The sequence below is a fragment of the Chrysemys picta genome, chromosome 5, assembly GCF_011386835.1.
Source record: "Chrysemys picta bellii isolate R12L10 chromosome 5, ASM1138683v2, whole genome shotgun sequence".
Lineage (NCBI taxonomy): Eukaryota > Metazoa > Chordata > Testudines > Emydidae > Chrysemys > Chrysemys picta.
The window spans coordinates 100,102,256-100,129,103 of NC_088795.1; the positions used below are offsets into that span (position 1 = coordinate 100,102,256).

At 42.1% G+C, this 26,848-nt stretch overlaps 1 protein-coding gene across 2 annotated transcripts in view; it reads left to right on the top strand.

The window, feature by feature from the left end:
* The first annotated feature begins 5,616 nt into the window (after positions 1 to 5,616).
* TMEM156 (transmembrane protein 156) overlaps positions 5,617 to 26,848 on the top strand; it is a 33,876-nt gene continuing 12,644 nt past the window's right edge. The window contains exons 1-5 of one of the 2 annotated variants that reach the window (XM_042843435.2): positions 5,617 to 5,784; positions 12,616 to 12,930; positions 15,434 to 15,691; positions 17,637 to 17,747; positions 21,964 to 22,062. In XM_042843435.2, coding sequence (XP_042699369.1) covers positions 5,685 to 5,784; positions 12,616 to 12,930; positions 15,434 to 15,691; positions 17,637 to 17,747; positions 21,964 to 22,062 — 883 coding nt within the window. In that variant the 5' untranslated portion in view covers positions 5,617 to 5,684. The remainder of the gene's footprint in view (positions 5,785 to 12,615; positions 12,931 to 15,433; positions 15,692 to 17,636; positions 17,748 to 21,963; positions 22,063 to 26,848) is intronic. The other variant, XM_005286344.4, reaches the window with a different exon arrangement.

Consider the following 26,848-nt stretch of genomic DNA (forward strand, 5'->3'; position numbering starts at 1 on the left):
CTGTCCTGTCCAATTACCAACCCCCTTTCCCCTCCTCCTCCAAAAGAACATGATTGAAACAGTAGTTAACAGAAACGAATTTTTTATTATCAACTACACATGGCATTGGAAGGTGAAACTTGGACGTGGGCTTGTGTCAGGCGGGAAGGAAAGAACTTTTCAAATTTTGGGAAATGAGAGCCTTCTGCTACTAGAGCTCTCTGCAGGGGTGGAGTGAGACTTAGCAGGGACTCTGCCGCCTCTCCTTCTTTGCACTTTGGGTGAGGTGGGTATGGGACTTGGTGGCGGGGGAGGGCGGTTAGAGATGGACTGCAGCGGGGCTCTGTCCTCCTGCCTCCGTTCCTGCAGAACATCCACAAGGCGCCGGAGCGTGTCCGTTTGCTCCCTCAGTAGTCCAAGCAGCGTTTGAGTCGCCTGCTGGTCTTCCTGCCGCCACCTCTCCTCCCGATCCATGTTGGCTTGGTGCATTCGGGTCAAGTTCTCCCGCCACTGGGTCTGCTGTGCTGCCTGGGCTTGGGAACAGGCCATAAGCTCAGAGAACATGTCCTCCCGTGTCCTCTTCTTCCTACGCCTAATCCGCGCTAGCCTCTGGGAGTGTGATTCCAGGCTAGGTTGTGAGACAGTCGCAGACGGGGCTGTGGAAATGGGAAAAAGGGAGTGAATTCCTCAGAAAGATAAATGTAGTTGTGAACAAAGAACATAGTCTTTCTCTGTGAACAAGACCATGCACAGCACCTTTCACATGCGCACTCAGCACAAGGTCGAATTCTCGGCCTTCGCATTCAGTGCCTGGGGTCTTGAACAGCACATTTGAGAAGCGAGGCAGCACAACGGAATTTCTGTTGCAGGCAGACATGGTAAGCCGTACACTTGTGGCAGTTTAAAACTTTTATATTACCACTGGCCTCATTTCACATTTAAAGCAATGTCAGTCCCTGCTGCCAGCAATCCGGCAAGCGGGAACTCTGCCCCTGTCCCACCCCCTCGCGGCTGTCCCCGGGAACGATCCCTTTCGGCTGCCCCTCTCCCGCCTCCACCACGTGGCTGCAAACCAGCGGTTACAGTTCTGTAAAGGAACGGGAAAGCAGTCCCAACACTAACATTCCCCTACCTAATTAAAAGCAGGTCACCATGGCCGACATCACCCTGATGAGGATCTCCGAGAGCGACAAAGAGAGAATGCTCCGGGAAAGCCTCCAAAGACCAGGGCCGTATGCCGCCCTGCTGTGCAGAGCAATGATCCCCGAGTACTTGATAATCTCGTGGCGCGGCAACGTGTCGTACTTCGGAGCACCCAATAAGGCCGCTCTCCCCAAGAACCTCATGCAACGGCTTTCAAATTACCTCCAGGAGAGCTTCATCGAGATGTCCCAGGAGGATTACTGCTCTATCCCCGGACACATAGACCGCATTTTACTGTAGCTGCAGTAGCAGGGAATAAACAGTAGAGCGGCTTGTGCAGGACAATCACTGAAAACCGGACATTGCTAGATTTCTTTTCAAAACTTGCACTACCCATTACTAAACCGTTAAGCGCCTAGGGCACACTAATCATGAACAACCCATTCTTTTAATTGTTAATATTCCTGTTTTGTTAAAAATAAATGTTTAGATGTTTACAACACTTACTGGCTGATCCTTCACCAGATTCTGTGTCCGGGGTAACGGCTGGGGACGCTTCGTAGGGGATCTCTGTAAGGGTGATGAAGAGATCCTGGCTGTCGGGGAAATCAGCGTTGTGAGAGCTGCCGACTGCCTCGCCCTCCTCATCTCCTTCCTCATCTTCCCCGTCCCCTAACATGTCCGAGGAACTGGCCGTGGACAGTATCCCATCCTCAGAGTCCACGGTCACTGGTGGGGTAGTGGTGGCGGCCGCACCGAGGATGGAATGCAGTGCCTCGTAGAAACGGGATGTCTGGGGATGGGATCCGGAGCGTCCGTTTGCCTCTTTGGTCTTCTGGTAGCCTTGTCTCAGCTCCTTGATTTTCACGCGGCACTGCGTTGCATCCCGGCTGTATCCTCTCTCTGCCATGTCTTTAGAGATCTTCTCGTAGATCTTTGCATTCCTTCTTTTGGATCGCAGCTCGGAAAGCACGGACTCATCGCCCCACACAGCGATGAGATCCAAGACTTCACGATCAGTCCATGCTGGGGCTCTCTTTCTATTCCCAGACTGCAAGGCCATCACTGCTGGAGAGCTCTGCATCGTTGCCAGTGCTGCTGTGCTCGCCACGATGTCCAGACAGGAAATGAGATTCAAACTGGCCAGACAGGAAAAGGAATTCAAATTCAAATTTTCCCGGGGCTTTTCCTGTGTGGCTGGTCAGAGCATCCGAGCTCGCACTGCTGTCCAGAGCGTCAACAGAGTGGTGCACTGTGGGATAGCTCCCGGAGCTGTTAGCGTCTATTTCCATCCACACCTAGCCTAATTCGACATGGCCATGTCGAATTTAGCGCTACTCCCCTCGTCGGGGAGGAGTACAGAAGTCGAATTAAAGAGACCTCTATGTCGAACTAAATACCATCGCAGTGTGGACGGGTGCAGGGTTAATTCGATGTAACGGCGCTAACTTCGACATAAACGCCTAGTGTAGACCAGGCCTAAGCAGCATAGTGATACAATTCCTTTTTGTAAGGGATTTTTATCCACTTCCCCTAGAGTTCAAGCTGATGGGAGGAGTCCACCTGCATGTCTCTTCTTCATGGGTGTTGGGGAGGAGCAATCAACAAAGTCTTTGTTCTTTGATGTTTCACAATGGCTCATTTGGTTTATGTGGGCCTTCTTGGTGGGCAGGACCTAACACCTTCTGTAGAAGCCAGCATTTTATGTTAGTTAATGCTTCTTTCCTGTTTGCTGAGATACACAGTTACAGAGGTTTACAATGCACACGTGAGTGGGAGGGATAGCTCAGTGGTTTGGGCATTGGCCTGCTAAACCCAGGGTTATCAGTTCAATCCTTGAGGGGGTCACTAAGGGATCTGGGGCAAAATCAGGACTTGGTCCTGCTAGTTAAGGCAGGGGGCTGGACTTGATGACCTTTCAAGGTCCCTTCCAGTTCTATGAGATAGGTATATCTCCATTTATATTATTATTATTATTATTAACATAACTTTATAGTTAGGGGTACAGCTTTTATAAGTGAGTTTACTACATGCAGTCCTACAAGCATATCATAAAGTCTAAACACTAAACACATTCATATAAACTTAACATCTATTTTAACACTAACACTCAGGTGATCCAGACTGGTTTCCAGCTATGTGTTCAATTGAAGCCTAGGGGCCTTGACATAAGCTGGCACCTGGTTGCCAGCGTCACAAAGGCCCATTCCCACTGTGAGTAGGTGGTAGTGATTCACCCCAGACACCTCAGTAGCTCCATAAAGTGTCACAACTGGTTTGATACATTTTCATTTTGGTACCAAACAATGTTATCGTCAGTCCATAAGGTCATCAATTTCTATGCAACACTTAGAATCATAGAATATTAGGGTTGGAAGAGACCTCAGGAGGTCATCTAGTTCAATCCCCTGCTCCAGTCCCTTTGTGGCTAAGGCACACATCTCCCTTCAACCTCACCCTTGATGGAGCACTGATCAAGCTTCCTAGGTACACATAAGAGTCTACTTTTTCTATGACTTCACTTCTGCTGCATTTCAAGACTTTATATATTGTCTCTTTTCCAAGATAAAACCACCTTGTTTTGTTGGAATTTACAGTAAATCCAAGTCAACTACTGCTATTTTTCGAAGGTATCAAAGAGTATCATTATCAGTCAACAGGAATAATTAGAAGCATGGAAAAACTTTGATACAAAGAGGAATTGAAAAGGCTGGTATTGTTTGCATTAGAAAGAAGACAAATAAGAGGACACATGATTAAAAAGCATGATAAAACGGGGAACCGTGGCCAATGGGAACTTTGGGGGAGGTACCCGCAGGCGAGGGCAGCGCGCAGAGCCGTCTGCCACCCCCTGCCCTCAGGGGCTGCAGGGACGTGTTGCCGGCCGCTTCCGGGAGTGGCGTGGGGTCAGGGCAGGCAGGCAGGGAGCCTGCACAGGCTGCCACCCCGGAGTCGCTCCAGGTAAGCGGCGCTGGGCCGGAGCCTGCACCCTGAACCTCTCCTGCACCCCGCACCCCAACCCCCTGCCCTGAGCCCCCGCCGCACCCTGCCTGCACCCCAAACCCTGCCGCATCGTGCACCCCTCCTGCATCCCAACCTCCTGACCTGAGCTCCCTGCTGCACCCCTCACCCCAATCCCCTGCCCTAAGCCCCCTGCTGCACCTCGCACCCCTCCTGCACCCCAACCCCATGCCCTGAGCGCCCTCCTGCACTCCGCACCCCCTCCTGCACCCCAACCCCCTTTCCTGAGCCACCTCATACATCCTGCACCCCTCCTCTGCCCCAACCCCTTGCCCTGAGCCCCTTCCTGCACACCGCACCCCCTCCCATACCCCAACCCCTTGCCCCAGCCCTACATTCATGGCCCTGCATGCAATTTCCCCACCCAAATGTGGCCCTCAGGCCAAAAAGTTTGCCCACCCCTGGCATAGAAGCATGTCCTCTGGAATGGTCATTGAAGCATGAAGGGACATACAAGTGTTTAGCATACCTGACATGTAAATACCTTGCAATGCCGGCTACAACAGTGCCATGTGAATACCTGTTTGAACTTTCAGGTGACTCTAAGGGCTTGTCTTCACTACCCGCCCAGATCGGCGGGTAGAAATTGATCTCTCGGGGATCGATTTATCACGTCTCACTGGGATGCGATAAACGCTCACCGAATCGACGCGCGTATTCCACCAGCCCAGGTAGGAGTAAGCGCCGTCGACGGGGGAGCTGCGGCGGTCGATTTGCCGCCATCCTCACAGCAGGGTAAGTCGGATCAGATACGTCAAATTCAGCTACGCTATTCCCGTAGCTGAATTTGCGTATCTGAAATCGATCCCCCCCCTCCCCGTAGTGTAGACGTAGCCTTAGTAAATAAGAAGTGAGTAGCATTATCGCCTGTAAATGTAAACAAACTTGTTTGTCTTAGCGATTGGCTGAACAAGAAGTAGGACTGAGAGAATTTGTAGGGTCTAAAGTTTTACATTGTTTTCTTTTTGAGTGCAGTTATGTAAACAAATAATAATTCTACATTTGATTGCACTACAGAATTTGTATGAGGTGAACTGAAAAATACTATTTATTTGATCTTTTTTACAGTTCAACTATTTGTAATAAAAATGATAATATAAAGTGAGCACTCTAAACTTTGCATTCTGTGTTGTAATTGAAATCAATATATTTGAAAATGTAGAAGATATCCAAAAATATTTAAATAAATGGTATTTTATTACTGTTTAACAGTGCAATTTAAAACTGCGATTAATCACAATTAATTTTTTTAATAGTTTGACAGCCCTAGTTTCTAGGCATGATTTACCTCTCACTTATACCATTTAATATTTAGTATACTTTCATTGTATTCAGTGGCCTTACTCCTCATTTATGCTAGTGTAAGTAATCAGAGAAACTGGCTCTCTGAAACTCATGTAACAAAACATAAAAAAAAAAGGGGGGGGGACGGGCAAGTCATGCTAGAAAAAGGAAATGAATAAGAAGTATTTTGCATAAGACCAACACGAAAACAGGAAGGAACTTCCCACTAGTATGCTAGATGAGAGCTCTTCAGTGACATGTGCTTGACTATGAGAAAAGCAGATCTCCTGAAATTATTAACAGCAATAATTATCATGTTCATTGTATGTTTGCCTGAATTTTTCAAAACCCATGAAGGTGAGTGATCCGCTTTAAAGAATGAGGGCTCTTCTTTATTTTAAGGTCAGATTGCAGTTAAAGAATTCACACGTACTTTCCCGGAGGAGTGATTGTGATGCAATTTTCTTACTGATAGTAAACTTTACAAAATGTATATGAAATGTGTCACTTCAATTAGCTTTTTGTTTATAATAGTTAACTATATATATATATATTAATTATGAAGAATATTTGTCAACAGTTACATATACCAGAATCAAAAATATTGTAGGTATTTTCATTTAATTTATGTTGTACTTCTTGCCTTTGCGGGGGTTTTCTACAGAAGGTAATTGCTTGTTAGAATTATAACTATTTTGAACTTCTTGCACCCAAAGGCACAAAAATGTTTGTAACATTATTGTATTATACTTTCATTCAAAGAACATGAAAAATAGTTAATCCCGTTGAAGATATCAAAGTAGTATGTATGTATGGTGAACTGAAACAAAATAGTGCAGAATGGGTAGAACTGAGTGAAATCAATCTCTTAATATGAATTCCAAATATAATTTGTTTATAGAAGTCAATACTGAGATTTGGGAGAATGAGAAAATGTATGAATAAAACATATATTCATTGTTATACCTTCATTTAAAAATCCATAGCTAGGCTAACATTAATTGATAGGGTTTTTTCTTCTGTATTCGAAAGTAGGACTTTGAGGATAAAAACATAACAAGAAAGGTGTCCATCTGATTCATTTTCCTGAAAGGCTTTATGTTAATTTTTAATGAAAAGTGATATTCAGTAAAAACTCTGAAAGCTTAAAATATATGCAAGTTAGGAAAGTTAATTTAATTTGAATTTATATTTTCATTTACCAAACAAGAATTAAATTGATTCTAACTCAAGCATAAGGATAACAATCTGTAGCTTACAAAATGATACTCCTGAGGGAATTCTGTGCCAAAAAATTAAAAATTCTGCACATAATATTTTAAAATTCTCCAAAATTCTGCAAATTTTATTGGTCAATAAATAAATGTGGAGGCTCCAGCATGGCAGTGGAGAGCACAGGCCACTGACTGCACAGAGGTGGAAGATCACCCTGCAGCCCCCACCCCGGGACATGGACTCAGCGGTGAGGCTGCACCCGACCTTGACACAGGGCAAGGCCCAGACTTGCCACTCCATATAATCAGGCAGGCTCAGCCCAGCATGATCCAAGTGTGGAAGGGCTTAGTGTGAGGAGATCAGGCGTGGGGTGATAAGGGCTCTGTGTGGGGCAACCTGGGTGCAGGCAGCTTGGTGGGGGTGTCTGGGTACAGGGGGGGATCTGGATGAACAGGCTCATTGGGGGTGGGGTTCTGGGTGCAGAGGCAATGGGACTCTGCAGGAGGGGTCCAGGTGAAGGTGGTTAGGGCTCAGCAGTGGGGTGGGGGTCTGGGTATGGAGGGCTCAGCTTGGGGTCTGGGTGCTGGCTTGGTGGGGCTCAGTGGGGTGGGGGTCCAGGTCCGGGGAGCTAATAATCAGGGTGGTCCAGGTGCAGGTGGGGTAGGGCTTGTGGGAGTTCATATGTCTGTGGGGGCAGTCTGGGTGCAGGGGTGGGGTCCAGATGCAGGGAGGTGGGACTCAGCAGGGGTCTCTGGGTGCAGGGGGGCTCCAGATGCAGAGGGTGAGGCTTGTTGGGGTGTGGGTTTGGGTTCAGGGGGCTCAGTGTGGGGAGGTTCAGGGTAGCAGCGCATGACCAGTTTTGCGGCTTCGCTTTGTTTGCCCCATCAGAAAGTCATTTTTCTGTGGGGAAGCAAAGAAATCTGCGGGACACATGAATTCTGCACATACGCAGTGGCACAGAATTCCCCCAGGAATAAAAATGACAAGATCAGTGGGATGCTTTAAGTTTTCAGATATTGTAGAAGGTGTAAACAAAGTTTGCAGATTGCCATACCTAATGTTTTACCTCCATGTAAAAGTGGCAAAAGTGCTACGTAGTAATCAAATTGTTTAACAGATTGCATGAATATACAGTGATGACATAAATGTTACTACAAGAGAACATACTGATATTACTGTCAGTACCATGTAATAACTGTTATTTCTAGTTGATTTTTGCATATATAGTTCCTGTTTAGATAACACTGCATGGTATAACTGATGCAACCTCAAAATTTATGTCATTTTGTACTTGCTGAATTTTAACTACAGTGTCGGTAAAATTAGAAAACGCAGTTCTGCCTTAAGTTCTGCATTGAGGGTTTCAGAGGACTTAGAACAAAGTACATGAGAAGCAGAATTCACCACAAAACTCTATCTAGGAATTTTAAAACTAGCTACCCCATGTTATCTGGATGCTCTCTAAACTATGTAACAAATTATAAGCTTATGTAAGAGGGTGTAAATACACTGGAATTACCAGCCTAGAATACACCATTTTAGAATTTGGCCCTGTGTGTGTCCTCAGAGCTGCATGGGCATTGTTAGTTAAAAATCTTCTTTAGGAGACTGCTCTTGTTCTGAGTTTTGTTACAAACCTGAATCATGCAGATGTTTGCCGAGATTCAGCTGAACTTCTGGCAATTTCAAATTAAGTGTTAAGGTACAGAAATACTCAGTTAAAGCACTCAAACAACCTTAACTTTGCTATATAGTGATACCCTGAGAAGGGAGGGGGGAAACAAGAAAAAAAGTCTGTGTCTTTAAAATCACTTTAATCTAATCTGGGACAAGGACTAATATGGCCACAAAGACTAATAGGCATCATTCATAATGGTAAGCTATTGAATGACATCACTACATGGCAGAATGAAGGCTGTTTGAGTGCCTTAATTGTGTGTTTCCATATCTTACATGTTTGGATTTCTTTTAGTTTAACTTTAACTCTGAATTTCCTGGATCTACAATGCTTGTTTTGATGATAATCACAACATGGACGTAATATATTTACCCTAACTTACTGATATGTGTTCTCAACCTTAACTCCACCTTAATGTAGTTGTGTGTTTGAGACAGTGGATCCTTGTTTCCTTAACTACAGTATATTTCACTATCTCAAGAAAGCATTATGAACTAAAAGGCATATCCTGTCACCACCCTTTTGTGGAAATGCAAGATCTATAAATAAAGCAGCAATATTGGTGCAGTTCTGCTGCAAAGCAGGGGGTCAGTTAGGTTGTGGACTGGCAGTGCAGGAGACAAAAGGCAAACTCCATGAGAGTGTATGTGTGTGGTGGGGGGGGGACAGCAGAGACAGGTGGGGGCACATGTTACAACCTTGCCCACTGTATGGTTACCAGTCTGTTGCAAGTGGACCCCATCACTGGGTCCTATGTGCTTCCAAGCTGAATGGATCTTGGTAGAGTCTAGTAATTGTTTCTCAGCTTAACCGGTGTGGTTTAGCCCCTCATGGACTATGTGGGAAGCGAACAAGGTATAGTGGCAGAACTGAGTGAAATTTTGAATTTCCATCTGTAGTAAATTCTGACATTTCAACATTTGTTTTTGTCCCTAAAGAGGATGAAAAATTGAAATTTAGAAACTTTTCATGGAATGGAAAATCTGAAAAATTTATATGAACAAATGTCTAAACATTTCATTTTGACATTTTAAATCAAAACAAAATATTTCAACACTCCCACAATTGAAATGTTTCATTTTGATTTGTTGAAATTATCCCAAATGCTTCATTTCAAAATTAACCTGTATTTTCTTATTGTGGCACATTGCATTATGGGAGGTATAGCACAGCAGGGAGCCTGGCCCAAAGGGAGAATAGGGACATCAAGGTCCCAAACATCTCCCACAATGCACCCAAAGTCATGTGACCACACCTCTCAGTCAGAATGAAATCAGCATGTTGCCTTATGGGAGAGATGGTCCTCTAGGGGGCCCAGTCCATAGGATTGAATAGGGACCAGAACAACAGTTCCCATATGATAATGCTACATAATATGAAAATATAGTTTAATGTTTTGTTGAACTTATTCAAAATGAAACCCAACCCAAAATGATATATTTAATTTCAAGTTTCTTGATGGAAAATTGAAAATTTTCAGCAAAATCAAAGTTTTCCTGAAGAAAATTTCAGTGTTGCACAAACTGCATTTTCCATTGGAAAATAATTTTGATGGAAAATTCCTGAACAACTCTAAACATAGGCTTGGGAAAGGAACTTCTTAACCACAGAAACTTTACTCTTAAAGCAGCAGAGGGCTTAGAGATCTTAGACAACAAAACAGGAGTCCTGAGCAGAGGTGAAAGTAAGCCAGTCTGGTCCAGCGTACCGGCAAGAGCCAGTACACAGCCAACTGTACCGGCAAAGAGCGGCTTCCCCAGGCTGGCAATTTAAAAGGGCCCTGGGCTCCTGGGCAGCAGCGGCTGGGAGCCCCAGGCCCTTTAAATCGCTGCCAGAGCCCCGCTGCCGGAGCCCCAGGGTCGCAGCGGCAGCCGGGAGTCCTGGAGCTCTGGCGGCAATTTAAAGGGCCTGGGGCTCCCGGCCGCTGCTACTGCAGTGGAGTCCCGGGCCTTTTAAATCGCCACCAGAGCCCCGGGGCTCCTGGCTGCCGCCGCAGCTACCGCTACCATGGGGCTCCAGCAGCGATATAAAGGGCCCAAGGCTCCCAGCAGCTGCTACTGCAACCAGAGCTTCGGGTTTAAAGCCCCCCCCTCTTCCAGTTGAGGCCCCGCCCCTTCTGGTTGAGGCCCCGACCACCTGCTCAGGACCTTGGCCCTGCGTACCGGTAAGTCCTTTAAATTACTTTCACCCCTGGTCCTGAGACACACCCTCCCTTGGTCTGACCTCACCTCTTCTCGTGAATCAAAATGTTGTCAGTGATTTAAGTTAGGGAGAGTCTCTCCTGCTCTGACTTGCCTGCCAGTCCTTTTTATGTGGTGATGGTTGCTCTCCCTCCCCTGCACACAGCAGCTCCTGCTCTTATGTAGGCCTCTGTCTATCTTCAATGTACTCCACTAGGGACCACCAACTTCCCTCCAGTCATAACCACCACTTTTGAGGAAAGTCAATTGTTCCAGGGGGATGGGTTGGTAGTTAAGAAACACATATGATGATTCTAATCTTGATGGCTTCTCAGTGATAGTGTTTCAGTGAGGTATCAAGCCTCTTCCCCAAGTAGAGCAGCTGCCTGGAATACATAAGAGGCTGCCTTCAGGTAAGTTTAGTTATATGTTCAGCACATAGTACAAAATGGAATTAATAATATGATACAGAGATATCTCACTCTGATATAGCACACACAGTAGCTCCACAAACTACATGGACAGAATACCTATGTAAAAGATGTGTAGCAATAAGTAGCCATTTATAGCTTGAAAGCTGCAGTAATAACTTTGAGGTGGTTGCACCAGTGCTCCGCATCCTAGCTCCAGGATGGGAAGGAAAATTTAATTTCCTCCCCCTACACATTCTAACATAGATCATCCGCACAAAGAATATTTACTAGGAGTTTACTTGGGCAGACAATAAGAATTTGTCTCCAAGGGTCCACATCTCTCTCACTGTGCAATTGGGAGAGATTATGGACATTTAGAAGAAAACCTTCAACTTGCCTAAAGAAGGATCAGGCCCTAAATTTTGTATTTTTAAATGTTCTTTATAGTATTAGAACAAATCATTGTCTTATATTTTATGTGCATAATATGGTATTTTAGAAATCACTGCAGTTTTTGTTTTTATGACATATTTATTACTCTCCAATCTACTGTCACTAAAGAAGAGAAGGTAATTGACTTTGCATTTACTGTAGGATGTCATTTCTTTATCCTGTCTGAAATTTTTCACTAAATTGATTCTGAGGCTAGTCCCCCTGGATGCTAGCACAGATGGCCTATTGCAACTGTCAGGCTACAATGAATGTTGGGCCAGTTAAGGGATGTATTTTCATCTCTATACATGAGAATTTATGACCATATAACTCCCATTAGTGCTAGTGGGAGTTAGATACTTAAAACCCTATTTCATGGAGATGAAAGTATATATCTAAATTGGAAGGTGAACTACTGTAGTGTGGGTTCCCATATCATGAGCATAAACAGAGTGGTTATTTGGTTTCTTAAGAAGTTGGTGTTAGGTACCAGCATTTTTTGCTCTTTAATTATTTTCAGATTTTAAAAAATATTTTAAGACAAGTACAAGTTCAAATATAAAAGTGAGCTGTACAAAAAAGCCTTAATGGTTATTTAGTGTGGAAGAGAGTAGGAAAAAATAGGAGATTCATCCTCCTCCTTAATAATGAATAATAGAATATCTTTGTATCACTTGTCCAAGTTGAATCAATGCACACTAGCTAAAACCAAAGAATACCAAAAAGAAGGAAGTGAAATAGGAGATAAAATTGGTGGATGATTTTTGTGTTAGAGTACACAAAAGCTGTAGTGTGGAGGTTTCAGGTATATATAATCTTGCTTTATGAGAGCATTATCTTTGGAGACAGGTTTAAATTTGACTACAGCTGTTCTCCAACACAATCACAAAGACTTATTGTTACCATGTAGGTTTCTGAGCAAACTTCCCCTCTGAAAGTGTTAAGGGCTTCATCTTTTTTCAAATAGAATCAAATCCTAAGAGCTTTGGAAGAGGAATTTGTCCAGATACAATTATGAATGCAGGTTACAGAAGAGATTTAGTATTATTGAACAATAAAATCCAGTATGTACAATGTGAGAGGCATTCTTCTTTCATGCTCTCCCATTATACAATATGTTCAATATGCTGCCAGAATTTGAGAGAAAGTATGTTTCACAGTAGCATGGTGAAAGGATATCTATCTTTATACTTACATGTACATATTTTACTATGTGCTTCCAGTATGACCATCCTTACAATATATAACTATCTTTCTTTTTGTTTTACAGCAAGCACTGTGATTATATCATGCATGGATGCTTGTTCATTAAATAATGTCACCTTTCCAGTCTGTGCTTTTAACAATTCTTCTGAAAGCTTCCTGCAACAAGGAAGTAAAAAACAGACTGTTTTTTTGAAGGTCTTTATAAATTACTTTGATTTTCAAAATACTCCAAGTATTTGCCAAGTCTCCAGGACTGAACTGCAACCATGTATTTTAAACTCCACCTGTGAATCCGAGGATGATATGAATGTTGTTCACCAGGGATCAAGATCAGAAGGTAAAGAAAGAGAACAAGGGAAAAGAAGTGCTTATTTTAGAGGTAGTTAATTACACTTGCATACAATTTTTTCATTTTTTTGCCAGTTAAACAATCATGAAAATGTGATAAGCTTTATACTGATTCCTTAATCATAAACTCCTGGAAAACTGTGTGAATATAGCTTCTTGGCCTTAACAGCTTATTTTTGCATTGCTACAAAGTGCATAATTAGTGCAAAATTCTGCCCTCAGATACATAGGCAGTGTCATGAATGCAGAATTTATATTTAAAGCTAAATCCTGCCTTCTGTGTTGCGGCCTCATCAAAAGCCTATTGAAGTCAAAGGGAGTTTTTCCATTGACTTCCATGGGCTCTGTATCAGGCTCCTGGTGCAGAAGGTGACGTTATGGGAAAGAGTATAGAAATACTCTTTTCCTCCCTCTACCTATTCCAGCAGCCAGCCAGAATACATCCACATATCCTTAACTTATACCATGATATGTTTCTAAAAGTTTGCACCTGTCCATCCTTCCCATCTTCATGCATTCTGCTTAAATCCTTAATTTGCCCCTAAAGGGCATCCTTCCTGTCATCAGTTTTCATGCAGAACTCCTTATTGATTTCAATGTGGAGCACTACTATGGAATATAATTAATCAAAAGATAGTTTTCCTGTGGTGGAAGGGGACATTGAGAGAAAATATCTGAAGAATGGCTTTGAAGACAGGATAATAAAACAAATAATGATTAATAAGAGTAGACTGTAGTTAGCGCTATACAAGTGCATGGGTAGCAGAGAGCTAAAAGAATCAGTGTCAATATTTGCAATATTGAGGGTGCTTAGTTCCAGAGTGACATTAAATGATTCAAGTAGGACAAGACTGAAAAAGCCTCTTTCCAGCCATCCAGGGCAGAGCAGGGAAGTCAGAATCTACACCTTTTCAGAGAGGGTCTCATTCTCTCTCTCTGGCATGCACTTCTCTAATGCTTCTGGAGACATTCTGGATTTTGCCCTCTCAACATGGGCTCCGCCTACTGTGACAAAGTTGGAATTTTCTGTAATATGTTTATGAATCCTAGGCATGCCTCAGTTTCCCTCTGTATGTTGCATTGCTATCCAGTGGATACAAAAGTGTTAACACTGTTCCTGGAACAGTGCAGGAGGCAGAAGGTGTGTATGTGTGTGTGTCACATTGCTGTCTGGGGGGAATGAATACAATCATTAAAGAACTGGCTCAAACTGACCCAAATTAACAGAGGGTTCAGCAAGACAGAGAGATGTCCCAATCACCATATAATAGCAGGAAACTCCAGCAGGCAGAACTTGAGAACTGAGCTGGAGAACAAGATGTCAGGTGACTGGCTGAAGGGGGCTTTTTGGAGGAGCCCAGACTGGGAGAGACCAGAGGGGACTAGAGACGGAGCCAGAAATGGAGTCCGTCACAGCTTCACTGACTCATCATGGCACTCCTTTGACCAAGGTTGGACTATGGCTTAATTTCTGCCTCTCTGTGCTGACCTAAGGACTTTCAGATTCTGTGTGCCAGATGACTACTAAATGGGTACCTTGTTTTGGAAAGGCTGCCTGTGTCACTGCAAACACTCACTGAAAGCACTGCGCCCTGAACGGGTACTGTACAAGCCTCCTGTAGGACCCTGGCTTGGCTGGATTCATTGCAGGGAGCCACGGAGAGAGATAAGGATTGCTAGTGCCCATGGCTCAGTTTTGGAGTCATGGAGGTCATTGGCCTTCCCCTGTGGAACTGTATGGGTCCTGGGGGCCTGGCCTACTAAAGGGGTCACTCCCAGGAGATTAGTTACAGGCTGGAGCATGGACCAGACTTTGTGACTCTGTGACACATGCAAAAGCCAGAATAGGACCCCGAATGAGCAAGTGCCCAAGTCTAAGATGTTGTTATTTTCAAACTGCATGCATAAAAATTAATCCTCTAGCTTTTACAAATTAGTTCCCTGTACAGATTTGGAGAATAACCAAATAAGAAGTATATGGGACAAATTCTGCCCTCATATTCGCTTGTGGAACCCTATTGATTTTGACAGAGGTATATGGATGTTACTGAGGGGAAAACATGTTCTATGTTGTTGACATGGACATGGTAGAAGCCCCATAGCTTGAATCACTTAAAATTGGACTGGGCAAAGCTCTGGAAAATATTCTGAAATGGCAAGGAGATGGGCTAGATAACCTAATAGGTCATGTCTAGCTCAAACTTCTATAACTTTCACATTTTTATTTTTAGTTTAGTGTTGGTCTGTGTTATCGCTGACAATGACAAATTCCAAAAAAACTTTTGCAGCTGGTAAATGAAGTCACTAATATTTACAAGGAAAACACATTTTGTATAGCAAAATCAATACAACTTAGATCCATTCTGAAGGCTTATTACATATCTTATTGTCCATTTTACTACTAGTCAGTAATGATGAAGCTTACCGTCTATTTATAGGAATAGGGTTTAGTAGTGAGTTATGGTACTTTTATTTTGTAAGTACAATGTGCTACATAGCACATCTTAATGTTTTTGATTTATTTGTATTTCCAGAAGTGAGAGGATCATTAGATATGAAAGCAAAAAAATTTATTTATTTCCATAAACATTTCAATTTCACTGTGGGTTATGTGAATGAAGAAAGTGAGGAATACAACATTTACTATATACTGGAAGTCCTCATTAGAAATTCTACAACCAGAAGAGGAAACACTACAGAAGAAAGCATAAATCACTCATGTATAGCAGCAATGACGGAAGACCAAAATGGCTGTATAAATATTTCACTGCAACTACAGCCTTATGTGGAAAGTAAGTTATGAAAAGGGAATCGGAGGGCAAATCAAACATGGAACTAATATGAATCTTACACTAAGGAAGGAAAACTTCCAATAGGCAACCATATGCAACTGTTTGAAAATATCTCCCAAAAATTGAGTGCAATTTTGATCACCCTTTAGTGAAAGGCCACCTGAGTTGGACAACAAATGGTCTTTAGATAGTACCTTAAGGTAGATTTGCTGTATATTTTTGGAAACAACCCAAGAGCGCTAACATCTGTGCCTTTGATTAACCTATTTTCTGGCTTATAGTTCAGAGATTGATTGAATTTGTGTTTAACAAGAATTGATTTTTCTTATTTTTATTAGTTTATTTTGCCAAAGTTTTTGGCACAGTCCTGCTCCCTTTGAAGTAAATGCCAAAATTCTTGTTGACTTCAATGGGAAAAAGGTCAGGCTACAATGTCAGTGTCATGATGCAATGTTTCGCTTATATTCTAAGTCCAGTATGCTTCAGGGAGAAGTCTTAGTCCAGTCCTTGTGAAGACAATCTTTTTCCAGAGGCTAGCCTGTCAACTCTTTAAATTTCTTCTGGTGCTGCATAGGCCTTTTAAGAGTCTTTTCTGTCTGATTGTCTGTCACACTCAATGTCATAGAACATTTGCCATTGGGAAATTGATGAACTCAAGTATTGTTTATTATTTATTTATGTATTGAAAATTCTAGATTTTTAAGTAGGTTGTGTCTTCTCTTGGGAAAAATAGGTGTGTTCTTCACTCGAATTAGCTAACTCAAATTAACTAATTTGAGGTAAAATCCTAGTGAAGATAAGGCAGTTTTCAGTTTTCACACAATTAAGTAGGTTCAGTTGAAGTCTAGGCTGCCTCATAGTCTTCCACTCGATCTACTAACTTGTGTTAAAGTTACAATCTGTTAGGTCCTCACTAGAACTTTACCTCAAGTTAATTAACTCGACTTGAGAACACTTTTTTCCCTTAGAAAGACAAGGTCTAAAGTTTGGGAGGTGTCCAGAGCATCAGGGAAATAAAAATCAATAAATATAGGGTAGCCAGGTGGGGAAGAGCCATAAAAATCTGGCCTTTGGAAGGGGAACGCATAGGTATGAGGCTGCCTCTCAGGGGCATCTTATCCATGAGAATTGGGAGCTACCAAATGGAACCATCTTGTTACTTACTGGGTTCCTCTGTGGTTTCTCAGTTGTAACCGAGTAGGGGACCCAGAGGAAGTTAATACAGCTCTAAACGATATTAGCTACTGAAGAGATTTCCATGTGGAACTCGTGGGTTTCTGTAGCAGGTATTTCCACAGAGAATAGCCTCCTTCCCATACTTGCCCGGCCCCCAAGATGCTTTCTCTCAATAGAGCCCTAATAAATGGGATTTCCCAGGAGGTGGTCTTGGAAGTGGCACTCCTCTCCCTTTTTGCACAAGCAAGAAGATTTCCATAAGCACCATGTTCCTCCCTCTTATGCATATGCAGTTGGATTATCTGGTTGTGGACACAAGAACAGGTGTACGTTGTACACTGTGCATGTTCCTTCTATTTCTCATCAAAACATATGCCCCTTTTTTGTTTATATCAGACCCCCATGTAGATGTTGATTTTTGCAGTATCTTCTCATTGACAGAGTCACATATAATTTACACATGAGTTGTTAATTCCCATATTTTACTTAACTATCTCAGACATGCACTGTGATACATCCAGATGAAGATGAAACTTAATTCCAGACAACCCTACTGCAACTATGAAACTTAATTCCAGGCAACCCTCCTTCTGAACAGCAGGGGAGGGAAGAGAGAGGCAAAGGTGTTTTGACTTTTCTTTTAAATTTGTAAGCCACTGAGATACCCTGGTGATGGGTATGGTATAGCTATCTAGATAGAATGATGGATGACAGAAAAATAATTATGTATTGCTTTATTTTATCTCTTCTCCATTTTATTTTATAACAGATACAATGTGTATACCGAAGATCATTTGGCTTGTTCTGATTCCATTTGTTTTTGTGCTTACTGTCATTACTGTTACCTACAAAGTATTCCAAGAAAATAAAAAACACATCCGTAAGTAATGAAGGGTGAAGCTATATAAATTTAAATTCCTATAATTTTTAAAAAGTACATTCAGCTTTGCAATAGGCTATGCCCTTATTTATTAAAGCAGTTAAAAAAATTATGTTTTAGTTGTAATATGTGATACAATTAAAATAATTGCAGATGGGGGATTAGAAGGCTCAGCAGATTGATAATGTAATCTTTCCCCACTGGATCACAGGTTCAAACCTAGCACAGGTTGGCAGTGACTGAAATATGTTAGCAACTGACTGATGCCTGGTAGCCTATGTGAAATGAGCTGATGGTTTGAGTCCAGTTCTCGGAGATAGGAAACCACAATTAACGCCTTTGTTCAGAGTCTCAACAGAAGAGCCAAAGACTGAATAGGCATAGAAATTGAAATATCCTCTTGCTCCTAAAGATGATCCCTGAAGGTTAGGATTGAGGCAAATTAGGTAGATATGATGAAGCATTCATGGCAGCTGCCTGTTCTGAAGACTGATAATCCAAATTCAGCCCTGGTGCAGTGACACAGAGGTTGCTCTTGCTTACACTGAAGCTGAACTTGTTCAGTGCTGTTAATTCAGCACCATGTATGCATTTTGAGTATTTAAAAAAGCATTTACTGTGCTACAGAAGAGTTTGTCTTGAGTTCAATGACCAAAATAATTTTCTAAACAGTATCTTCAACACTACAAGCTAAATTCTGGCTGCTCCCAAGTGAGATCAGTTAGAGTAGAGGCTACATAGGGAACTACCTCCCGCCTAGTAACCCAGCACTCCATTGAGAATTAGACTTCTGGGCAACTGACATAATGCCTGCACCCAGCAACACTCTTCTGTACTGAAGGAGTGTGGCCAGCTGGCCTTTGGTACAAGCAGGTTTCTGCTTTCTGTGTGACTACCAGAACTCTGAGACAGTAGATGCGGAGGGGAGAACATATTGCTCCTTTCACCAGCATGTAAGGAGAGTTAGTAAGCAAGCTTCCATCACACAGTGCTCACTAAGGCATCTGCCCAAAGCATCCAGGATGCCTCCGAGTACTAGCACTCAGTTGTTACAGCTTTGTACTCTCCCGGTGCTCCAGAACTGAGCAAAGCCAGAATTTTTCATTACTCATATGGCTAAAACGATATCACTTATGTGCCTTTAGCCATCCTAACACTGTGCACTGTCAGCCATTTCTGTAATAAAGGTACACTGTAGGATTCTGGCTTTAATCATAATTGAACAAGAGGAAGAAAACTAAATGCATGGAAAATGTTTCTATTTAAAGGAATCTGAAAGATTATTTAAATGAATAAGCACTAGAGTTGTCTAAGATCCTAAATCTGAAGCAGAATACATGGATGAATTTACAAATCAAAAAAAGAATATATTTTAAACTATATCATTAGAAAAGTATTTTATCTTTTTATTTATTGCCAGAACCTGAGTCAGAGGTTTTTTACATTCATTTTTTAAAATACCGGAAAAAAAAAATACAACACATAGGCCTGAACTCATGTCCTAGCATGTAAACTAAAACTATTCTATCTTGTAGTTTAATATTAAAAATATGTTAATAGTAATTTTAAGATTACCTATGCATTTTAAGGATTTAAGAGTAAGATTTTATAGCCTTTGGATCATAACCTGTGATTGTAATGCATACATTTCTAAGGTAATTAAACAATTTTTTTCTATTTATTCTTAAACAACTCATTCCATCTTCAATTATGAGTTTCTCAGCATTTTCAAGGACATAATCAGTGAAGAAAAATATTATTTAAATTTTCAAGCTTCTAAGCTTCCAATTACTGATTTGATTCTCGAATTATAATTTCTATTAATTGATAATTATTTTAATTAGTTAAATGTAGAATGTTATATTTCATAAAAGCCCACATTAAAAGAATGTTAAGGTTACAAAGTCAACCACACAAAAGTTAGAAAATGCCAGAATTTAAGATTGCCTCTCCAATCTGAATTCCACCCCCTTGTGCATATGCATTATGATACAGTCTTTAATTACATACTAGATGATTGGTGCCCCCCTGAGTATGGGGGGTCACGAGATAAAGGAGAGGACATGTGACCTCCCCAATCCATGTTACCTGGGGGGGTGGAGGGCTTTGTCCTCCTGCTGCACCAGCTCCCCCCCGGCATGTTCAGCTGCTCACAGCCAGACCCCAGAGTCACTCCCAGATGCTGCCTGGTGCAGTACAGCAGCTGCCTGGGAGAGTGCCTGGCTGCGGCGGCAGCAGGCTGCCTCCCACCCGGGCTTGGCTTCCTGGACAGCGGCTGTGTGAGTCAGAGCCTCCCCACTGCCCCCCATAATGCTCAGAGTCGGCTCCTGTCCCCAGAAACTGAGCCTGGGCAGGGAGGGGTGGCAGCGGCAGCCTGTTACCTCCCCAGGCTTGACTTCTGGGGACAGGAGTTGACTCTGAGCATGCCGGGGAGGGGAAGGAGTGGGCCATCCGACTCACTTGGCCACTGTCCCCAGAAGCTGAGCCTGGGCGGGGTGGCAGCCTGCTGCGGCTGCAGCCAGGTGCGCTCCCAGTCAGCCACTGTGCTGCACCAGGCAACGTGCTTGGAAGAGGCTCTGGCCCTGCCCCTTCCTCTCCCCACCTGGGCCAGCTGCTGGAGGGGCACTTGATTCTTTGTGTCCCTCCCAGGAGTCACCTCAAAGCCTCATTCAGTGCACAGGATGGACAGTGCTCAAGGAATGAGCAACTGTTCAATATTTTTATCCTCATAATTCAATTAGTGGCTCTTGCCTTATTACTGTATACCATTCAAAGCATGCAACTAATACAGAAGTATTCATTTCCTTCTAGGCTTTTCTAGGGTTCTCCTCACTAATATTTAAGTGTCTCACAAACATTACAGAATTTATCTCCAACGTGAGATATGAGAGCATTAGTATTCCCATTTTATGGATGGGGAAATTGAGATGAAAATTTGCCTGAGGCTACAAATGAATCAGTGGCAAAGCCAGGATTAAAAATCAGGACTTCAGGCCCTCAACCTTCCTGTCATTCCTCCAGACTGCCCTACTGCTGTGCATCCATAGCTCCCATTGACTTTAGTTGCTGTTATGAGTGCTCAGCACTTCTGCATATCAAATCTTACATGTCTTTAATTGGAGTTTCAGAAAATGAGGAACACACAATTAGAAGCTATCTACCAAAATTTTGGCTTTAGTACTTTTCTTGGTATCATATAGGAATACTGCAGCAAAGACAGAGATAGAACTAAACTTATCTTGACTTGAAGACAATCCTTTCTGTATTCTCTTTGCCTTCCTTTCTACATACCTTCAAATGGGGGCAGGGCTCATACAAATAGCTTAATCCACTATACAATCCTGATTCTCCCATTTTTCAACTTTGGAGTGCTTGAATTTGTAACCTAAACAAGGTTAATTTAATTGTGAATATAATTCCCTAGGGTTTTTTAAAAGGTAAAATCAAATTCTATTAGAGAACTGTAACAACCATCCATAACACTTCATTGGTAGGGTTGAACTCTGAATCATCAGCATTGCAATATAGTTTTACTACAGAACTAACTACATCAGCCTATATCAAGAGCAGGCTTTTGTCCTGATGGGGCATAGGGGAGAATGATTGCTAAGATCAGGTGTTGGATCCAAAAGGTGGTCAAGGGTAGCTCTGCCCAGTTCTCTCTCTCCCCATTTCCCCCTGGGAGGGGTGTGTGTGTGGTTCCTTCTCCATGTGGTGCTCTCATAGAAGAGGACAGGTTGCTGGGTCCATGAGGAGGGAATGTTAGGGGGGAAGCTCAGCCTCACTCCTCTTTCTGCTCCCAGACAGACTGTCTGCCCACAGAACTCCCAGTGCAATATGTGATGCTTCTGCTTTAGCAGTGGTTTGGGCCTGCCCTTAGATTAGACTATTCATGTTCAGTTAATATTTTGGGAGGCTTCCAAAGTTATCCTGAGGTACATAAGTGTCTAAAAGGAAAAGATAATTTTCAAAAGCCAAACCTGAATGGAATTTCACTGGACAATGAAAAATCTGGCATCAAGGTTTTCTCTTGGCCCAATTTCCCAGTCTTGCTGTAAACAATGAAGGCATTAAAGCAACTTAAAAAAAATCACAAGGCTCTTTTATAAAGGAAAATGCTAGGCAACCTAAATATAGGGGTTGCTATGAGCTCCCGGTAACGAAAAATATATATGTAATGATACAGCTGAAGAAAAACTATTTTTGTTTTAATCAGATAGCAAATATAGAGCAACGGCAGCTTCTGTTATCCAACAAAAAGACAGCAAAAGCTCAAAAGAATCTACACCTACTAAAGTTATTCAGCTCCTTTCAGGTGAGTAATATATAAGCAAAATAGAAACCTAACGAATTCTGAAACAAAGAGAGGGGCCAAGAAAGACCTTCTAAGACATCCTGTCTTAATCCCTATATTTTGTAGAATTCTCACTACATCTTTCACAATGTCTCTTCTGTCCTGCTCTAAGACCTCAGCAATGATGGTACCGTGACCACTTCTCTTATTAATCTTCTCCATTACTCAGCTATGCTCATTGAAGTCAATGGGATTTTTGCTGTTGGCTTCAAAGAAAGCAGGAGGAACATAGCCATAGTTAAGCATGTTTTCCTAATATGTAGTCTAAACACTTCTTTCTTTTGTTTCAAACCATTTTTCCTTGTTCTGCCATCTCCTGAGACTATGAATAACTCCCTTTATGTATTTTGTTTAACTTGTACAATTTAACAGACTGTAATAATATCCCTCCTGAATCACCTTTTTCTTAGATGATAAATATTTAGCTGTCTCAGGTTTCCTCATATATTCTAATCCTAGTATGTTGCCCCGTTATTTATTTTTTTCTAGATTTTGTATCTCCTTCTGAAACTGGGGGTAATTGAAACACACATTTGTTTTACATGTTAGCATTCTATGTATAAATCTAAAAAGACCATAACTTTGTTTAACAACAGCATTGCACTGAATGCTCTTATTTAGGTCCAGATCCTCAGATTTCAATGAGAGTTAGGTGCCTAAATTCCTTTGAGGATCTGGGCCTTAGTATCTTACTTCTGCCCATAGGTCTTTCATGGATTTGCTGCTTTCTAATTAGCAGCCTCCAATTTGTATTTTTGCTGTTTATTTCCTATACCTGTCTTATTGTTCAGTGTTTGTACAGCACCTAACACAATAGGATCCTGGTCTAGCACAGGGTTTCTAGATGCTATGATAAATAATTATAATACCTAGCAGTATTGCCTTACATTTGTTAGCACTGAATTGGAAGCCTGTTTGGTAAGAAGCAGGAGATGACTTAAGGTTGGGGAACCGTTCCCTCCTATGCAGGGAATTGGTTTTGGGGATGGGAATAACACAGCCCTGACTCACCCAATGTACAGGAGCTAGTTCAGGAACAGGAATGCGGGAATTTGTTCTTGCATGAAAGCAGATTGAGAAGATGAGAAGACATAATCCATTCGGGTGAATGCCCTCACATGCAGGGGCCTGCAAAGAGACAAAAGGGGAGGGGAATGGGGCACTATAATCACTTTGTTACCAGTACTGCTGTTACAGCAGTTTAGGACTGTGATGTTAGCACTGAAAACTAGAGTCACAAGCCTCTAGTGTTTGTAATGAAATCCGACAGAAAGAAATCAATGTGAGTGGGCAGGCCAGGTACATAACTTTGCTACAAGAAATTAAAAAGCAATTGTATGGCAGGGATAGCGTGGATTGTCAACAAAGAGAGGAAGTCATCTGTATAAAAGCAGAACTTGTGTCATCCCTTGCCTGACAAGCACTCTGTTCTCAGCTCAGAACAAATGAAATGGGCTAGCAAACAAATGAATCCCCATGTCATGTGGAAATAACTCTGGGTCAAATCCTGCAGCCTTCTGAAGCACCATAGAAAGCCTTATACACTGGTGTGACTTACTGTGAGGCATATCCTAGGCATGGAAAGGCCACACAGGGTGACTCTACTCTTCTTTTGTGCCATTGCACTGGAGTTCGGAGCATACCTGTAAAATGTCCCTCAAGTCACGTGAAGGCGTACAGTTTAGTTCCAAAGTTACCTCCTTCCCACATAAAGATGGCATTCACTCACTTTTATTGTTGAAAATTATTTATATCAGAAAAAAAGAACTGTGAAACTGAGGTTATAGAAAGACTTGTGTGCACTAAGGGAATGCTGCCACAGCTTTTAAATTTCCTGCATCAATAATTTTGTTGTGTTCCTCATTTTTGGTTTCCTGTCACGTATTGCATCTCACATCAGGGCCTTGGCAGATAAGGTATTGTGGCCTGAGGCTCTATGACTATGCAAGCTCATCTTGACTAAAGCCCACATTAAAGAATAGATTCAAAACTATAGTAGCAACTTGAAATGGCTGTGCTGGTTTTCTGGATTCCATTCCTTCCATCTGCACAGAACCCATTGATATGGCTTCAGGCAGGAATCAGTATTTGACCTTCTGAATGTACATTATTATTCAGCCCAGGGAGACTCTGGTGCATGGCTCAACTCACTGCAGGGTTGAGTGATAATCAACATACTAAACTGAGGAGGTTATTCAACTTGGTCAAAATATCTTTGTTGCAAGACGGGAAAGAATAGTCCTGGGCTCAGAGTATTATTGATATTACTAGAAGAACCATACTGTTTAATACATTCCATGTAATTTGATTTCCTTATCTTTTTATAGATTAACACAAACCAGGAGTCCTCTGAAATAACTGTAAATGGCTAAAATAAAATAAAATCCAAAGTCGGCAAATGGGAAAATAGTTTTTAAACTGTCTAGACTTGGGCACTTCACTGTTCATTCAGCATATTAGCAATAGCCTTGTCTTGCCAATTCCTTCAGCAGTTCAAGAGCCTCAATAATTTCTCTCTACAATCCAGTAATTTGTGGCATTTCAATCTTACCTAGAAAAGAGCAGATAGCTTCCTGTCTGCCTGAGCACTCTTGGGAATACAATTTATATTCCCAACATTTAGAGAGCTGGCTAACTTCTGAAGATGTATTTATGAGCTCATTATTTTCATCCCTCAGGAAAGGAATCTGTCTCTGAAATCTTTTGTCTTTAGTAGCTCTCACTAATAACATTCTTGTTTTATCACTATGTTCACAATAGCATTGGTTAGCACTGTATGTCTAAGGGTTTTTTGACCATTGAGTGTCTTATGAAATCCCAGTGTAGATTTATGATGTTGAAGAAAGAACACGATATTGGTCTTAATGTTATGCTCCTTCCACTCCAGGCTACCCATTTGACTGAAAAGTTTCTTGCTTATGAACTGTTTTTACTAACACCATGGGGCTGATTATGGAGCCATTCGCTGGTTTCAAACCACCATAACTCCATTGACTTGAGTGAAGTTACTCCTGGTTTACACCCATATGACAAGCAGAAACAAGACTACATGGAAAGAACTGCTGTTTCTCCTAAGCACTAGTTTTAAGATCTGCCATTGCCACGATGGATTATAAATATCTACTACCTCCATTGTCTCAGAGAGCCATACTCTGACTCTCTACATATTAGAATACATTCTCCTACTAACCTGTCTTGCTCATGACAATGCAAAGTTAACTTTAATGAACTTAGGACATTTTTTTTTAAATGAAGTTATGATACTCCTGCCTTTCAACATTATTAAATTAGCATTCACGTTATAGAAGTTGAAGACAGACTATGAATAAAGCCCAATAATGTCACTGAATATAACAAAGATCATTATGTAGAAACAAATATATAACTGAGAATTCAGTAGCTTGTGAATTGCGAGGTATATTTTTCCAATACGTTATTTTGTTAGGTTCATTTTACCATCACATCTGTATCACTCAACAGAAGTTTTCTCTGTGATTTTGTTTTTTAAATTCCAGTAGCAGTTATTTTAAACAAATAAACATTAACCTGATGTGTTTGCAAGCCAAGCAGTACCACATTAAGAAACTGAAACTGAAAATGATTATATAAGATAAAAGTAAAAGTGATTTAATTGACTTTCTTTGTTCAGGCAGGAGGACGCTGCATAAGTAAGCAAGCAATATAAATGATGGAAAGGAAACTGGAATATTTAAAACTCTTTCCATTTTAATTTTAACAATCTATGACATTAGTAACATGGTAAATGAAGCAATCATAGAATCATAGAATATCAGGGTTGGAAGGGACCTCAGGAGGTCATCTAGTCCAACCCCCTGCTCAAAGCAGGACCAATTCCCAACTAAATCATCCCAGCCAGGGCTTTGTCAAGCCGGGCCTTAAAAACCTCCAAGGAAGGAGACTCCACCACCTCCCTAGGTAACACATTCCAGTGCTTCACCACCCTCCAAGGGAAATAGTGTTTCCTAATATCCAACCTAGACCTCCCCCACTGCAACTTGAGACCATTGCTCCTTGTTCTTTCATATGCCACCACTGAGAACAGCTGAGCTCCATCCTCTTTGGAACCCCCCTTCAGGTAGTTGAAGGCTGCTATCAAATCCCCCCTCATTCTTCTCTTCTGGAGACTAAACAATCCCAGTTCCCTCAGCCTCTCCTCATAAGTCATGTGCTCCAGACCCCTAATCATTTTTGTTGCCCTCCGCTGGACTCTTTCCAATTTTTCCACATCCTTCTTGTAGTGTGGGGCCCCAAACTGGACACAGTACTCCAGATGAGGCCTCACCAATGTCGAATAAAGGGGAACGATCACGTTCCTCGCTCTACTGGCAATGCCCCTACTTATACAGCCCAAAATGCCGTTAGCCTTCTTGGCAACAAGAGCACACTGTTGACTCATATCCAGCTTCTCGTCCACTGTGACCCCTAGGTCCTTTTCTGCAGAACTGCTACCTAGCCATTCGGTCCCTAGTCTGTAGCAGTGCATGGGATTCTTCCGTCCTAAGTGCAGGACTCTGCACTTGTCCTTGTTGAACCTCATCAGGTTTTTTTTGGCCCAGTCCTCTAATTTGTTTAGGTCCCTCTGTATCCGATCCCTACCCTCTAGTGTATCTACCACGCCTCCTAGTTTAGTGTCATCTGCAAACTTGCTGAGAGTGCAGTCCACACCATCTTCCAGATCATTAATAAAGATATTAAACAAAACCGGCCCCAAAACCGACCCTTGGGG